The following is an 18,627-nucleotide window of genomic DNA, read 5'->3' on the forward strand; positions in this document are numbered from 1 at the left end:
AAGTTCAGAGTAAAAAGTGACAAAAAGTGGATATTACTGTTTAAATCAGATCCTCATTAATATTTCAAATTTAGCAATTCCAAAGAAAATGAAAGTTATTTTTATTTTTTAAAAAGTCAAATCATCAAATCAATATTTTAGAAATAAGTGGAACCAGGTGCTTGCTGGTTTATTTTACAAAGGATACTTATGCAAGGTGTCTGAGGTAGTTTGATCTTTTTGATGGTTTTTTTAAAAATCACCTAATTTTGTCTGTTTGGCCAAATGTTTGTCTTTTTTTCCCCTTCATGATTGCTGTTGAATATGTAGATTTTACATACTAGGCTTAGTCTAAACTAGGAGATGATTAATGAAATAATTTTATAATTATATTGGTATAGGAAAATATCATTAGCATGTTGTGGTAGTATGTTACTGTACGTAGTGACATATTAAATCTATAGAATAGTCTTTGTGGTACTAAGTCTTGCTTTAATGGGATTCTGTCTATGAAAGACTTTAATAGGAACTGCTGATGGAGATAGAAAAAAGCATTTTGGTTTTGATTTGTAATTGATGTTTTCACTAAACTCTTTAAAGTTTTCTTCATTTATCTGGTTTCATCTTGTAGATGATAGGTAATTTTCCTTGATAATCAGCCATATCTATTGAGAGTAGTCCCTAGTTTGTTAGTATTATAGTGAAATCACAGAGAGGGACAACTTTTCATCAGTTACCCAAATTATTTTTGATATTAAAAATAACTTAGGAGTTTGCAACTACCATAATGATAATGGGCCCAAGCAATTCGCTTGCTGAATTACAAAGAGAAAAAGTTTGTTTATGGTGGAGCAACCTGTGGACCCTACCTTTAACCAAGAGTCAAACTTACACCAGTAATGGAACAAACTGACATTGTATGGCCCCTGCTGATACACTGAGAGGAACACAGAATTAACTGTGCAGCTTTCCTGTTGAAAAATATTTAACCAGAATCTAATCACACGAGGAAACAATCAGATAAATCCAAATTTTTGACATTTTACATGCAACTGGCCTGAAAGCTTCAAAAATCTCAGTGTCAAGAAAGACAGCCTGCCTTCCTCTTCAACAAAAAGTTCTGGGGAACATTTCTAGAGAAAAGGAGACTAGAGAGACATGACAGAATAGCATTAAGGGACATACTGGGACAATTCAGGAAATTTTAATATTAAATAATATATTATTCTATTAATAATGTACTATTGTGTATGTTAAATTTCCTGGTGTGATAATTATGTTTATGTAGGAGAAGCACAGAACAAGAGCCTTGTTCTGATTTAGAGGTGAAGGGTTTCAATATCTGCAAAACTGTACAGTGAATGAGACAGCGTGCACACATGCCTGCAGTGCCAATGTAACAAAATGTTGATAATCAGAGGAAACTAATAATAAATTAGGGCTTAACAGCTCAGGTTACAGACTATATCTGCCTTCTCTCCCTCCCTCCAAAAACTTGTTGCAGTTTTCAGTAATTGCTTCTTTACATGCCTTTTAAGTTTGATAATAGCATAGAAGCATCCTTGTAGAATAATTGAAATTTTCACAACCCGTAGAATCATTTATTCTTTGCATAATAACATAATAAGTAATGTTATATCACTTGCTTTTGCAATAATAGTATATAGCTTGACGTGTAATAGTAGAGGTAAAAATCTCAGGTCTTGAAGTTTGAGTTGGAGCATTCTAAGGAGGTGGTGTTTAGTTGAGAAAACTAGGATCAGGTAAATGATTCTGATCCTTTTCTGTTAGGTTACTTAAAGATATTAATTTTGTTCTGATAAATGCTTCTGTTTTTCTGAATATGCCAATTAGGGCTGTCTTTGTGCAGAAGAAGTTGCACACAGTAAGATACAGCATGAGATGCTGATATTTATGTACATACATATTGTTCTTTTAGAGTGAAATTAAAGTGCTTGATAATGCAGAATTGACTTTTAAACAAAATTTGGTTTTGGTTTTTTTGGATAGTCTTTTGAAAAAGTTTATCCCTAAAAGTTTGTGTGTGTGTGTGTGTGTGTCTGTGTGTGTGTGTGTGTGTGTACATATATATAAATTACTTTCTGTTTTTCTCTTAGAGGAGTGAATGTCGTTCCTTTTCTAGAACTTGTTGGGTTACCTGACAGCGTAGTAAACATTCTGAAAAATTCCCAGAGTGGAAATGCACTAACAGCATATGCCTTGTTTAAGGTAGGTATTATTATTATAAATGGATTGCTCCTTACCCTTAACCAGTGACCTGCTCAGTTCTCTGGAAAACTCCATGTTAACACCCAATAGTTCTCTTTTGTAACTTAAAATATTATATTTCATTTCTTATATGTTTAATGATTAAAATTTAAAAATTTTAAGTGTAAATAAAATGATGTTTGTGGAAGAAGTGCTTTGAAAATAGAGAGATTATTCATAACCCACTGTGATTAAATGTGAAACTTCAGAATTTCCAAGTAAGAAGTCATCTTTTTGACATTTTTCCTATTGATAGTATATTAATTTTCCTGACTCAGAGATCCACATGCCACTTGACTTATTTGTGAAATTTAGCGTTTATTTTGTTTATAATAGTCCATCTTCTTAATAGGTAAAATAGTAAAGTTTAATTCAGATTGTTGTATGTGATAAACGTTAATTAGACTTATTGTTAGATGGTATGTATGTTTCATTTTAGAAGTTTTTATAACTGTTTTCTGAATTTAGACAATGACACCTTTAGATAGTTTCTACACCATGGGTCTTTATTTCAGAAGAGGAGATTCATTGTAAATGATGGAATTTAGCCATATTAATCTCATTTTTCTCAATTGACAAATAATTATGAGGTTCTTTGTAGCTTCATCCTAAGAAAGGAAATAGGTAGAAAGCATTTGGAAACTACATGTTATTTTACTTCTGTTGTATAAAAATAGGTAGAAATATGGTTATATAATAGTACCCAAAAGTAAAGTTTTATTTTGTCATCCTCATTAAATCCTCTGAAATCTTGGGAGATTTCCTCTTTTATTAAAATTTTGACTAGAGGGCTAAAGCTTAATTGCTGAGTTTTTCAACATTAAAACTTGTTAAATTCATAAATTATCAAGTTTCTAGTTACAATGGGTATAATTTAGCCTTAGTAAATTAGACTATCATGATGATGATTTAAACCATTTCCGTAATTATAATTGTTCCTTATCCCATGCTCCCATGATGTGTGTAGCTCTTATGCAATTCATATCACAGTCTGTGTTACTTGTATTTTTTAATGTTTGTTTTCTTTATTTGATTATGAGTGCCCAGGAATTCAGAATCGTGTCTTCTTTCTCTTTGTGTTTTCAGTATGCCTGTCATTGTGCTTTGTAGGCAAATCAATGCTCAGTGCATTTTTGTTGCGTTGGACTTGAAACATGAAGCTATACATGTAGATAGATTAATGTCAGCAGTGTTTCTTCTCACTCACTGTTCCTCGGGACGTGGGAAACGTGGAGGGGGATTCTCCTGCGTATTTACTGTAACCCACAGGTTTCTCAAGTAGAGCAACAAACCCTGAGATTCATTGCTTCAATAAGGCAATGCCCCAAAAAGAGGTGTGGCAAATATGAAAAAAAAAAAACCTGTATGACCTTGTGGCATTGGTTAAGATGGTCTCATGACCCCCTTGTACTGTTCTTGAAATGTACGGTGGTTTGAGTTGACACAAATTTGTTGAGCCCCTACTATGTGCCAAGAGCCAATTCTAGGTACTGGGAATACTGTAATTAAATAGGATATAGTACAAAACACCCGCCCTCGTGGAGCTTATATTCTAGTGGTAGGAGGCAGTTGGAGAGACAGAGAAGGTAAAGTTAAGAAAAAAGACACATACGCACACGCACTCACAGTGTATTTAGATGGCAGTAAGTGCTAAGAAGAAAGAACAAACCAGTGATGGAGGATATGTTTGTGTTGTTGTTTGGTGTTTGCTTGTTTGTTTTTCAGAGGTTGAGTTACAAGAAGGTGAGAATATTAATTAGCTGTGTGGGAGAAGAGCGTCCCAAGCAGGGGAAACCAAAGTACAAGGTCTTGAGGCTGCAGGATACCTGGAGTATGTGAGGGAATGGTGAGGAACCAGTGTGGCTGTGATGACTGAGCAGGGACACAGGCAACAGAGTGGCCAGATCAGGGCGTCGTGACGGGCCATTGTGAGCACTCTGGTTTTTTACTCTGAGAAGATAGAAGGTCACTGGGCAGTTCTGAGCATCTGACTTATTTTAACAAAATCACTTTGGCTGCTGTATTGAAAACAGTCTCACGGAACAAGGGTCGAAGCCCAAAGACCTGCCAGGAGGTCATTGCAGCAGTCCGGGTGAGAGCTGATAGTGGTTAGGACCAAGGTGGGAGCAGGAGAGGCGGGAAGAAGTAGATGGATTCTGTCAACAAAATAAAGAGGCAACCAACCAAATGGGAGAAGATATTTATAAACGCCTCTGATAAGGGGCTAATATCAAATATATAAGGAACTCATACAACTCAACAACAAAAAGACAAACAATCCAATTTAAAAAATGGGCAGAGGACATGAACAGAAACTTCTCCCAATAAGACGTACAAATGGTCAACAGATATATGAAAAAATATTCAACTTCACTAGCTGTTAGGAAAATGCAAATCAAAACCACAATGAGATATCACCTCACACCTGTTAGAATGGCTATTATGAGCAAGGCAAATAATAAGTGTTGGAGAGGTTGTGGAGAAAAAGGAACCTTCATATACTGTTGGTGGGAATGTAAATTGGTACAGCTGCTATGGAAAAGAGTATCCAAGGTCCTCAAAAATTAAGAATAAAATTACCATATGATCCCTCTCCTGGGTATCTACCCTAAAAATCTGAAAACATTTATCCGTAAAGATATATGTACTCCGATGTTCACTGCAGCATTATTTATGGTGGCCATAAATTATTGTATCCTTCGATGGATAATTGGATAAAGAAAATGTGGTATATATGCACAGTGGAATACTACTCTGCCATAAGAAAAGATGAAATACTGCCATTTGTGACAACATGGATAGATCTTGAGATTATTGTAAATCAGACAGAAGAAGTCAAGAACCATGTGTCTTCACTCATGTGGGATATGAAGGCAACAAAGAAACAAGACAAAGAAACAAAAACTCATAGACACAGACAACAGTTTAGTGGTTACCAGAGGGTAAGGGGGGAGGGAGTGATACAAATGGGTAAAGGGGTCAAATATATGGTCATGGAAGGAGAACTGACTCTGGGTAGTAAACATACAATGTGATATATAGATGATGTAATACAGAATTGTACACCTGAAACCTATGTAGTTTTGTTGACCATTGTCACCCTAATAAATTAAAAAAAGAAAAAGTAGGTGGATTCTGGATATATTTGGAAAGTATCTTACAAGTTTTGGGCCTGAGCAACTGAAGAGTAGAATTTTCATTTCCCGAGATGCAGACAACTTTGAGAGGAGCAGGTTTGGGGTGGGACCATTGAACAAAAAGAGGTCAGTTTTGAACAAATGACATTCTGAGATCCTATTAGACCTGAAGTTGGAAACGATTAGGTGGTTGTATATGCTAGAATTTAGGGAAAAGGCTGAGACTGGAAATCTAAATTTAAAAATCATCAAAATGACACTACAGACACGAAACTGGACAAGACTGCTGAGGGAGTGAGGTAGGTGGAAAAAAGGAGGAGTCCAGGCACTGAAAGCTGTCCCACTGTGTTCAGAGGTAGACGACATGAGGAGCAGTCAGCAAGGACAACTGGAAAGTGGCAGCCTCTGATATGGAAGGAAACCAAGCAGGTGGGGGCCTGAGAGCCAAGTGGAGCAAGTGCACCAAGGAAAAGCTGCCTTAGGTGTTTCTCATGGTTCAGGGACCTCTGTGCTCTGTGAGGAGAGCAGTTTTTGTGGAGAGGTGGGTTGAAAAAGCTTAGTAAGTTCAAGCGAAAATGAAGAGGTAAATTGGGGGTGGAGAGCACATGCAGCTCTTTCAAAGAGTTTTGGTATCTGGCACACCTACAGTTAATACTGCGAATTTTAATACAAAAGCTTCAGAATGGATGCAGACTCTGCTTTTATGATTCTCTTTGACCATTTTGTCTACTATTTAATTTTGGTTCCTACGTCTCTGATCAGAGTTAAACCTGTGCATGTCTGCAACACATGTACCATTTTACCACTTGTTGGCCTCTTGGAGGTTCTGGTTGGGATTCCAGGCCCAGAGCAGATTATAAGGAGGAAGGAGCATAAGGACTGAAAAAGTCAAAGGAAAGAGATTTAGAAGTGAAACTAAATTCACTAAAGAAGAAATATTAGATCTGAGCTTGCCTCTCACCATCTGAAGTAATTCGGTTCTAGTTTAATTCTCGAAAGTGTCTGAGGGTTGTCATGGTTTTAAAGAATAGAGAGAGACCTGTGTACCTTTGTTGTTGGTAGTGGTCCTGAGCCCTCTTTGCTTTCCCAATGAATCCACCCCCCACCCTCAACCCCCACCCCCGATTCACCAGCATGCGGTAACACACTTCAGGGCTGCCACTGCGAACATGCTGTAATCCTGGGTCAGTGTCTGAGTGATGAGTATTTGTACAATGAATTTACAGGTGAAGTGCCCTTGTTAAGAGGGAGAACCATGTATTATTAGCCTTAGAAAGCAATAAAGTAAGTTCAGATTGTTTTTGCTTAAGACGATAGTCATAATTGGGTATTGATCTGCCTATTTGCCTTTTCCTTCAGATTGCAACACCTGCCCGATACACCGTGACTTTGGGGGGAACCTCCTTCACTGTGAAGTATTTGCGTAGTCGTGGCTACATATCAACACCGCCTCCTGTTAAGGAGTATCTACAGGACAGGATGGAAGAAACAAAGGAGCTTCTCACAGAGAAAATGGAAGAAACAAAGGATAGACTCACTGAAAAATTACAAGAAACCAAAGAAAAAGTTTCCTTTAAGAAAAAAGGGGAATAGGCTGCTATATAACAGGTTATAGACAATTCCTGCACTTTAACCCTTTGGAGACTATGGACAAAGATACATGCTCCTGATTATATTTTTGGTTAGTTGCCTAAATGGACTAGTTCTCTGAGGGCTAAAGAACTAAGATACCTTTGTAACATTAAATGTTGCTAGAAAAATCAGTGTTTTTTGAAAAAAAAAAAATGAACCCAGTATAAGAATTTTACATCGGTAGCTGAATTAAGACGTGGTTAGTGTCTTATAAGTCAGAGCTCTTTTTCAAGGTCTGCAGAAACATACTTGCTTTATGGTTTGTTGCAGCCATAACTGAGTCATACGAGGCGATTGACTCCTTGAATAGCTGATCTGGCCCAAACAGGATGTCAGCACTCGGTCTCCATCTTTATGTTATTCTCTGAGATTATACTATATTCAGTTCTCAATGTGGAGACAAACTATTTTCAAAACTGCCTTTGAATAAGAGGAGAAGTAGTGTTTCTATAAAGAGTCTATAACAATTACCAGTTAAAATACAGACTTTATATGAAGACAGTTGAATAAAAATTGAGTCATTTTTATGTAAATAAGATGTGTTGGTTCTATGTAAATGAAAAAAATTGACCATTTAAAAATGATTTTTCTCTGAAACTTGTAATCAAATTTTTTAAAGCAAATATATATGGCCATAGTACTTTTTCACCTAGAACATAAAACTGTGACTTGTGTCCTCTGCATCTAATTTTTCAGAGGAAAAGTGAAAATGATTATACCTTTATTGTTGAAATCAGATTATCTTAAGCAGTGACTCAAGCTTGTGGTTGTCAAGCAAATACAGGTTTGGAAGGATGGAAGGAAAATGACATCAGGGTTGTCACGGAGCTGACTCACTCTTCCTGTCATGTGGTAGGCCTTGGTTTCTGCAAGCCAGTGCTCTTTCCTAGTTTCTTTGTTCCAGAGTTAATGTTGATGTCATTATGGAATAAATTTTTAAATTGTAGCCCCTGCTTTTACCATTATATTGAAATGTCCTTGCTTGAGCATTTTACTTGAAATTTTTATATTATCTGCTTAAACGAAATCCAGCCTTTGTCAGACAGGAAAGTTGCTATGAGTGTGTGTGTTTGTTTGAGGATGTCTGTGTCTGTTTCCTTTTGCTTTAACTGCTTTTACTTCAATTATGATCCTTGGATTGATATTTGGAAGAGGGAATGGCCTCTTTCTAGATTGTCTAGATTGTCAGAGGGCTTGCCAGAAGCCGTCCTGCAGGAATTATCGCTATTTGGCAGGATTTTTATATTTAATATTTAGTTTGGCCAAATCTGGAGAATAAAGGGAAAAAAGTGTTTACATTTGATACATCTAATCATTAAGTTGGAACACTTCTTAAATTAATACACTGTAGTTGGAATCTTACTTTTGAGGGGGCGTAGTGTGGAGTAGGGAGAGGACAAGAGCTATTGCTCTGCCACATACAGTCTTTTTTTTTTTTTTTTAATTTTATTGGGGGACATTAGGGGACAGTGTGTTTCTCCAGGGCCCATCAGCTCCAAATAGTTGTCCTTCAATCTAGTTGTGGAGGGCGCAGCTCAGCTCCAAGTCTAGTCGCCATTTTCAAACTTTAGTTGCAGGCGGCACAGCCCACCATCCCATGCGGGAATAGAACCAGCAGCCTTGTTGAGAGCTCGCACTCTAACCAACTGAGCCATCCGGCCACCCCTCTGGAAGATCAGCGGCAGCTCGTTGTCTTCAGTCCATTATGGAGGGCACAGCTCACTGGCCCATGTGGGAATCGAACTGGCAACCCTGTTGTTCAGAGCTCACACTCTAACCAACTGCGCCATCCGGCTGCCCCTGCCACATGCAGTATTAATCAGGAGAATGGTTTGTCTGCTAATACAGAGTTGAACATGTGATTTGAAATTAACAGTACATTTTCCAATCTAAGTACAATTGACATATTTTAATTTGTTTATTAAATAATTCACATTTTTTGCACATATTAAATACTAAGATAAGTATAAACACATTTCTTGTTTATTTTTTCTTACTATTTTTTAACCACTTGAGACTTTGCCTGTGTTTTAAAATCTTGTGTAATATGGAACTCTTTCTTTTAAAACAATTTCTTTTCACTCTGCAAATTGCACAGGACATATTTTTCAATGCTGATTGTGGATTCTTAGAAGTCACTAATAATCTTGAGACTAAAATTTATTTTCCTGAGTATCCACCTTTTATTTAGTTCATTTGAGTTTTGTTGCCATCCAGTTTCATAATTGTGTTGTGTTTATGATACTGATGAGTGCTTTGAAATTCTCTAATGATAAGTTCTCTGAAGATGTGAGAAGATCTTTTGTCATTATTTGGCCTCAGAAATATTTGTATCACATCAAATGCTATTGCTAGCATATTGCTAACGTAGTCTTTAAGGCAAGCTACAAATAGCTTACAAGGAGACACTTGTAATATGTTGTATCAAGTTAAATAAATTGTTACGCTACTCAGAGAGTAAATAGTTTGCAATATAAATAATAAACCCCATTTCATTTACAATCAACCTTATCCTTTGGATTAATTCACCCATAACTCCTGTGAACTATGAGAGCAGTTCTGCATGTCTGTATGTAGGTAGGATGTGTTGACATGGTAAGGAGGGGGCTGTGACTGAGATTTAACTTAAATAAAGTGGATGAAAAGGGTTTGCTCAGCGAATTAACAATTGAAACGAAAAAGATTAGGTAAGAGATTTAGTTTGTTCAAGAATAATAGCAAACAAAGCCAACCTTTTAAAGTACCAAAAAATGTCTTTCATTGAAAACAACCTTTTGTATATAAGTACTGTTCACAGATTTCAACAAAGGAGAAAAAGAATGTATATATTGAGATTACCTTCTAGTAATGAAAATAATAAAATTATGCCTCAAAACATAATCTTCAGTTTATTTATTGTTACAAAATCTGCCCCCATTTATATACAAATGAAAGTACTACTATAGTTCTTTATGCTCCCGGATGAAATGGAGCTTTTGCCTGTCTTATTTCAGTGATTTTAGAAGGTAATATCAGGAATTTAAACGATCATAATAGTTTGGGCGGAAGAGGTATTTCAGGAAAAGAGGCAAGTCGTATATTAGAGCCATCTAGCTTTTTCCTTTGTCCTTTCCACTGGGTTCAAGCCATCTTCAGGATTTCTTAACCAATTCAGACATTGTAAACAAGGCCGCTGTAGAATGTGGCAGAATATGGTGATGGTAATGAAATGGACAGAAGGTGATTTTAGCAAATGAGGCAGAAAAAGGGAGTGCACCTTTTGTGGTATTTTTGAGATATAATTTTGACAAAATATATGTGTGAGATACACATTTCTGAATTAAAGGATTCTTTCTGAAAAATACTTGTTTTCATGGTATGTAGACATACTTCTTGTTTTGGTTACAGTCCACTTTTTTAAATGGGGACCTTCATTTCAGATTTTCAAAACTGAGTTTCCATATGGCCTAAAGTACATTAAATGTTACCAAAATTGGTTGGAAGTATTTTTCAGTATTAAAAGCTTGCTGTTAGGTTGGTGCAAAAGTAATTGCGGTTTGCAATTATTTTTAACCTTTTAAGCCGCAGTTACTTCCTTGACTTGACAAACTAATACTTACTTGACTTTATCCATGCCGTAGTCTGCAGTGCATCTGATTTTATAGGTCTAGATTCTCAAGTGGCACAGAAGCTTCCATATGGAAAAGTATGGACCTCTCTGCCACCTGTGAGTTTAACCACCTGAACTAGAAATCTATAGAACCAGAGGTATGTACTTTTAATTATTTATTCTGCAAATATGAACTTTGTTCAGTCTCTTACTGGTTCATCTGTATGTTATGTAGTACCACGTTAGTATTAAATAGGATTCCAAAAGATTCTGCATCATGTACCTGAAGGTTCAATAGAATTAAGATTGCATTCTTCTTCTCTAAGAGACTTCAATGGTCTAGGGGACTCACTCCTTCCCTGAATTCATCGTCAGCTGTGAATTTTGGACTGGCCTTCTGATTCTTGAAAGATCTTTCTCCTGCACTTGAAGTTTGTAACATATGAGGTCGGACAGTTAAGTTGGCGAACTCATCCTGGAAAAAGTGCTACATACCTCATTGCTGAATATCACTACAGTCACCTTCGAAGTACGCCCCTTGGGAAACTGCATTGACACCAGCGCCTAGTCCACCCTTCAAAGCAATTTGAGAACTCTTTTTCTGGAATGGCCATCAGAGCTGTGATATTACCTTTGATGTCTTAAATGTCATCAAAATATCTTCCTTTCAATATTTCCTTTCTCTACGGGTAAAGAAAGAATTCACTTGAGGCCAGATCAGGTGAGTAGGGAGGGTGTTCCAATACAGTTATTTGTTTGCTGGCTAAAAACTCCCTCACAGACAGTGCCGTGTGAGCTGGTGTGTTGTCATGGTGCAAAAGCCATGAATTGTTGGCAAAAAGTTCAGGTCGTCTAACTTTTTCATGCAGCTTTTTCAGCATTTCCAAATAGTAAACTTGGTTAACTATTTGTCCAGCTGGTACAAATTCATAATGAATTATCCCTCTGATATCAAAAAAGGTTAGCAACATTGTTGCAACAAGTTCACGAACTTAATTGAGTTAGGCCATTTGGATATATTTTTCTCTCAGAGATTTTTCCTTTGCAACTTCTGTGTCAAGTGGGTTTATTTTAGCTAGACAAAACAAGTTTTTAATTGTCTTCTTCAGGGTTAGGCTTTGAAAATCAAGCTGCATTCTTCCCTATGCATCATTGACAGTCACAAACAATAATTACAGATTGTAATTATCTTGTGACAGTTATCTGGCTATTTTGATAAGAATGATCTTCTTAGTAGAAAGAATACATCTTGATTTCAGAAATGTCAGGGCAGAGTATAACATTAAACCTCTTTATTCTGATCACTTGATTGGACAGTCTTCGTCAGGAGGTACACACGCATCATTCTCAGACTATGTGGTTTCTCTTTATAGTTAAGAGTGCTGGCGGAGAATAAGACCAAATAGAAGATACTTTCACATTGTGTTTTCTGTGGGACAACATGGTCCATAAGAGCAAAAGTCATAGGAAGGTTAAAGGATGTTCCACATGCTGCCCAAATCAAAATATATCCTCATTCTTGCTTAAAGTGAGGATTTGATACAACCTGTTTTCTTTCTCTCCCTCTTCCTTTCTCTATCCAGCTTTTTCTGTTTTGAATTTTGACCAATGTAAATGTTAGAAAACTCTCTTTGAAATGAGACAGAAGAAGGTGAATTTGCACATGAGTGTGTTTGACTTCCTGTGCAGTGGCATACCAGTTCTCCCTCCCCATCTCTACTCTAGTGGGCAGGTCCACATGGCCTGTTCTTGTAAGAGTGGGACAGCAAACTTGCCATTGTTCCCTGACTTTTAGTCAAGTACATGATGAAAGTCAGCCTTTTATTCTGTTATGCTAGTTCCATAAAGTTTAAGCATATGACATATGAAATAATGGCGATTCTTTATCTTCCCTAATTGGTATACAATCAGGTGTTTTAAATCCTTAATACTGGAATTAACAAAAAAAGAACAGCAATGTCTCCATATACACAAATGTCTCAGTTATTACCTTGTCTGTGTCTCTCAATTCCAGATTTGAGATTCTGTAACGACTGAGCTATATTTTGTTTGTGTTTTATTGAGTTTGAGTAAATATTTTCTTTGGACACTTAATATGGGGACTTGTCACTGCTGCTTTACTTTTCTAAGAATAGTGGTTACTTTGGTTCTCTCTTAAGCTCGGGGTGCCAAAAGTGAGGTCTGAAGTCCTCAAATGCCAACTGTTCTGACTGCCCTTCAGCTCCATCTAGAGATAGAATTACAGGGCTCGGTTGCCATGGTGCTTCATCAACATGTACTTTTTTATTCCCCTATTAGAGAAGATGCAGGATATGGAGGTGGTAATTTGCATTGCTTGTAGAAATAAGGTCAGAAATAAAGGACAAGTCTTAGTTTCCCCCCAAAGCTGAAAATATTATCAAACACTTTAGTCCACAAAACCTAATGCAACTTTAGTTGAGAAATCTAGACCATTTAGTAACTGCGTTATTTTGGAAATATTTTAGATTAATAGGAGTTTTGAGTCATAAACCCTAGGCTTATAGAGATTTTATATAGAATTTTGCCTTTAGTGATTCACTCTAGAACACTGAGGCCAATATTTTTAGTTGAAGAAAATAGGCACAGGAGAGCTGGATGTGAAATTCAGATCTCAACTTCCAGTTTAGTATTTTTCCTCTCGTTCAGGCACTGAGCTAAAGCAAGTCCATGCTTTGGAACTTTTGAAATATTTTGTATTTTTGGAGCTAAAGCAAATTTATTAATAATATTCTTTACCCTCTCCTGCTGCTGGTGCCTTCCATTTTGGGGGGCTTTTTAATTTCATAATTTTTCTTTAATTCTTTTAGATTCTACTATTTTCATCTTTTCTTTAAAATGATAGGAAGAGGAGAGAGTAGCTCTTCTGTTACCTCATTTATGACTATAGGAAGGAAACATCTATTCATTTCTTAGGATTTCAGCTTCATTTTCCTCACAGACTGAGAGATGGGGAAAGGTTCACTGCGGCCAGTTCAGTGCCGGCATCTATGTTGACTTGGCAAAGCAGTAACTATTTTCAAATACGTAAATCTATGCTTGAGAGCAAGTAATCTAAACATTGGTAATTAGATTTAGTCTTTATACACCTGTACAGGTTTAATATTTCATATATCCAAAGAGGATTTGACCTCAGGAAATATACCATTGACCCCTTGATAAAAAGTGAGTTTGCTTTTCCCTGTTGCCCCGATATCAGCCGATATTTGTGGCATATTTGAAATCAGCTCAGATTGGAGTTTTCCATTTACTTGGGTCCAATCACTGGGAGATCTGAAATGATCAGAAACGCATTTGTGAAAAATTTTAGCACTGAGAAATAAGTTCAGTATATCCCTGATTAAGACGTAATTTTCACTAAAGGACAGAGGTTGGCCTCTCTGAATCCCATGAAAATGTGACCAACCTTAAACCCTGGCATTTCACAGCCCATGTGAACAGCTCTGCAATACCATGAAATGTCGTGGAGAGAAGCTGTGTTCTTCATAGTATCTTGTTACGTGGGCTCTGTGCAGGGGATGGTGCTTAATGGACCTGATAGGATACAACTTACTGTGCTGCACTTGCCTTGGGTCCCTCTGCCACTCACATGTGGGTAGCATGTGTGCACAGTTCACGGAAACAGCGAGGGTGCTGAGAGTCAAATGTGCTCCTGTCATGGGCAGCAGATCCTCTGACTGCGGAGGCCTGGGTTGCAACATCTCGCCTCCCCCTTTCCTTTAGCTGCACTTAGCTGAAACCCTTGCAGAGGGAGACTAGCAGATGGTGAAAGAATTGTCAATGTTGAGAAATGGAGAACATATATGTTTAGGGGATGTTGATGGTCAGGCAGAAGACAGTGCTTCTGGATAGTATTCCAGAAGAGAGCGATTGTGCCAATATTAGCAAAGAGGAGTGAAGAACATGGCATAAGTGCTAGATACGAAAAGACAGAGGTGCCCTGAAGTGCAAGATCCCAGCACTAGGAGCCTGAGGTTCATCCAGGGTCCACTTCAGGCCTAAACTGGGGAAGTAAAGAGAACGCTAAGTAACAATGCGCAAATCAACATTTTTAACCATTTATTCTCCCTTTGGAATTTCACATTTTATTACTAAAGCTGTAAGAAACACTAACCCTATCCCCCACCCGCAATGTGGTTCATTAACCAAAAATTCTGTATACGAGGTCTGACAATTAAGTTGGCGAAACCATCCTAGAAAAAGTGCTACATACCTCATTGCTGAATATCACTACGGTCACCTTTGAAGTACTCCCCTGTGCCTAGTCCACCCTTCAAAGCAATTTGAGAACTCTTTCTGGAATGGCCATCAGCGCTGTCATCATATTACCCTTGATGTCCTGAATGTCATCAAAATGTCTTTCTTTCAATGTTTCCTTTATCTTTGGGTAAAGAAAGAAGACATTGGGGGCCAGATCAGTTGAGTAGGGAGGGTGTTCCAATACAGTTATTTGTTTACTGGCTAAAAACTCCCTCACAGTGCTGTGTGAGCTGGTGCATTGTGACGCAAGAGCCATGAATTGGCGAAAAGGTCGTTTTTGTATGACTTTTTCACGCAGTCTTTTCAGCACTTCAAATAGTAAACTTGGTTAACTGTCCAGTTGGTACAAATTCATAATGAATAATCCCTCTGATACCAACAAAGGTTAGCAACATTGTTGTAACAAGTTCGCTCAGAGTTCCTATGTCTAGAATAATGGGGAAAGAAACAGATGTATTTTAATTAAAACCTATGGGAAGCAAGTTTCAGGCCTAGTGATTTAGTCTTCACCATTAGGTTGGGTACTCCAACCCTATGTAGCACTAATTGCAAGAGCATTAAAATTGGTGCCTGTTTCTTTCACTGACATTTGAAGCTACAATTGTTAATATAGAGAGTGTTCCAGGGCACAGTGCTGTTTACAAGTTTGTAGTAATTGGACAAAACGTTTTTAAAATTAAACCTAGAATATTAAAGTTATAGCAAAGCAATAACAGCTTCCTTCTTTGTTGAGGACTCTCCATGGCAAGCATATCCCCTCCTTCCCCATCAGTGTTCCTGTTGTATAGATGACATTTAAACACAACTGCCCATTAGGGATATTAACTTGAGCCAAAGCTAATATTTGAATCACCCAGGTCTATAGGCTCCAGTCTGTGCTGCCCTTTAACTGTAAATAGGAAATCTCACAGAAGTGGCACAGATACTAAATCACTTTTGAGTCCCATGCCAAAGTCGGGTGTGACAAACGGAGCTCTCGCTCACGCAGCAGCTCCGGGCAGAGAACAGGTGAGGGAGTGGGGTGGCCCACCCTGCCACAATGGGAGAGACCAGAGCTTTGTCCTTTGGTTTCAAAGCATGCTTACTCTGTTTGCTAGTGTAGCTAGGACATTTTGTACTTATAGATGCCTGGTAACAATAGTGACAATACAACTCTATAGATGCAAATGGCTTTGTCAACAGGTTAAGTTATACCACAGCTACTATATATGACTATTTGTAAATATACCAGGGGTGCCAAAAAAAAATGTATACACTTGTATTCATCTTTTGTTATTGGTATATATTATTACAATATTAATACAGTTTTTTGCCTTTCTTAAAATGTGTATATATTTTTTTGGCAACCTCTGTATATAAATGCTTCCTGGTAAGTCCTTTTGAAAATATATTTCAGTCACCACTGTGCTGTGTTCCAATGATTAAAACTAGTAGTTTTTGCATTACTGATTTTTTTTAAAAAAGAGAGTGGAAAGTAGGGTGAATGAGGTTTGCATGGATTAGGGCAAAAGCTGAAGTCTGGAGAGAAACATGGCATTAAAACAAAGAACTTTACAAATGCAAAGTTTTAACATTTTGGCTGCTATTTTAATGTGCGTTTTTATTAGAATCCATTCAGAGCAAAACATCAAAACAGTGTAATGAGAGAAGTCTAATTATGATGTTCTAAGTAACAGACTCATTATAAACTGTTCTGTGCAAGTATCACAGTCAGAATATGGTGTTTTATTCCAAGGCTCACTATGGGCTCTGAAAGACTCTGGAGGATTTTCCTCGGCGTGTCCTGCGTGTCTAAGTGTCTTCCTGAGAGTGCAGGCAGAGGGCAGCCTTATGAGTGTGACTCCTCGTTGACTTGCTTAGCCACCAGCAGCTTTGCTGCTTCACAAACAAGTTAATGAACAGAGTAACCCAAGGAAGGCCAGACATTGGAGGGATTTGGGATCCAGTGTAGGCATGATTCCACAGCACTGAAGTCTCGTGGAGAGCTCCCCACATTCCCAGGTTGGGGCATAAGGAGGCCTGGCCAGAACTGGAGACCATCTTCAAAGAGAGGAGGTGTTGTCCTCTGTGTATGTCCTGTACTGAGTGTAAGCCTATCTGGAGAAACTGGGTACAGAACTTGACGATTCTCTCCCTGGCTAGCAGTGCCCAGTGCTTTCAAGAAGTGTGGTGTGCTCTGTCGCAGAGGCACGAGAGCCCTACTCCAGTGCTCCTTGGTCACTGTCATTTCAGCTCCAGCCTAGGCAGGCAGTTCTTGCATACACTGGCCCCTTCCAGGCATCAGTTACCTGTATTTTTCTGCCTCAGGCTTTCTGAAGCTTTCTGAAGCTTGTTCAGTCCACAGCTAGGGCGCTGAGAAGATAAACCCAAAGGGCAGCCCTCAACAGTGGAGATTATTGTCCCCACCTCCTATCCTTTAAAGGCACAGCCACCATGATTTCTTGGCACCAAACTAGCCCCTGTTGCCTAGAGTGGAAACCAGTGCGAGCACCTTTACTGTCTTCTCTCTCCCCACTTAAAATCACCTGCTTCCTCCTCTGAGAACAGCTCTGGGTAAGCCACCTGCCTCCAGATCCGTGACTCAGCCTTTGCTTTCAAGGGACCCCACACTGAGACAGCTACCAGATGACACTTACTACAAACTCCTTACGGCAGACAGGGAAGGAGGGTTTCTCTGCTGTTTCCATTATGACAGCAGACCCCTGGGCTTACTGAATAGAATCATCACATAGGAATCTCAAGTCCTGAATCCCCCTGTTCCTTCTGTGCGGAACTTTCTCCATGGGGAAGATTTACACTAGTCTTAGCTTCACTCGGGGAGAGCAAGTTTGGAGAATATTCTTTAATATTTCTCAAATGACCTGAATAAAACAACAGAATTTATTCTGGAGCATAGTGTGGTTTATCAGTGACTACTTGCTGTTTTAAGGAAAAGAAATCGTCTTGTAGCTATTTTCCTCCTTGTACGTAGTTTTCTGATTCCCTTTCTAAAATAATCTTAATTCAGAATCCAAAATGGGTGTTATGACTAGGGTTTTTAGCTCATACAATTGTTTAAATGGTATCTTTTAAGATTTCAGTTTCCAAAGTTCATTACTAACATACAAATGAAAAAAAAATGTATTTCCTACAGCTATGCTAAACTCACTTATTCTAGTAGTTTGGTAGATTGTGTGAGGTTTTGTACATATGTATCATGTCATCTGTGAGTCCATATACTTATTTAGAGCTTAGAGATAATACTGTTCTAATCTCTCAGTGAGGGAAATATAGAGTACTTTTGCTACATTATCATGAACTGAAAACCTCTAATGATGAGGACCTTAACCTCTGAGGGCGTCTGTCCTGCTGTTGAACAGTTCTCATTGTTAGGAATCTTGTTTATGCTTTGGGCTGAGCTGACTTCAGTTTCTCTGTGACAGCCATCCAGAAACTTGAAGACAACTACAAACGCCTCCCCAGGCACCTCAGCTCTGTTGAAGCAGTTGTCAGTGTCTTCTCTCCTGATGAGACCTGAGGATGACCCTTGAATGTTCTGTGGAGAACACAGAATTGAGGAAAGAATCATACGACATGATCTGACCAGAGTTGTTTATAGCAGAATATGATTTTTGTGAAAAATCAGAGTGAATAAAAGTGAACGGAAAGGTTAGCTAGGGAGCCATAGAAGTGTTTCTTTGAGATGGGTTTTGAAACATGTAGATTTTCCCCCACAGATGTGTTTTGTTTTTGAAAGATTAAAAA

At 38.0% G+C, this 18,627-nt stretch overlaps 1 protein-coding gene across 1 annotated transcript in view; it reads left to right on the plus strand.

Moving 5' to 3' along the window:
* The window catches only part of FAM210A (family with sequence similarity 210 member A), a 41,115-nt gene extending 33,153 nt beyond the window's left edge, over positions 1 to 7,962 (plus strand). Inside the window, exons 3-4 of the mRNA XM_033087878.1 lie at positions 2,097 to 2,208; positions 6,744 to 7,962. Of these exons, the coding sequence (XP_032943769.1) occupies positions 2,097 to 2,208; positions 6,744 to 6,977 (346 nt within the window). The 3' untranslated portion in view covers positions 6,978 to 7,962. The remainder of the gene's footprint in view (positions 1 to 2,096; positions 2,209 to 6,743) is intronic.
* Positions 7,963 to 18,627: the final 10,665 nt, after the last annotated feature.

The sequence above is a fragment of the Rhinolophus ferrumequinum genome, chromosome 19, assembly GCF_004115265.2.
Source record: "Rhinolophus ferrumequinum isolate MPI-CBG mRhiFer1 chromosome 19, mRhiFer1_v1.p, whole genome shotgun sequence".
NCBI lineage: Eukaryota > Metazoa > Chordata > Mammalia > Chiroptera > Rhinolophidae > Rhinolophus > Rhinolophus ferrumequinum.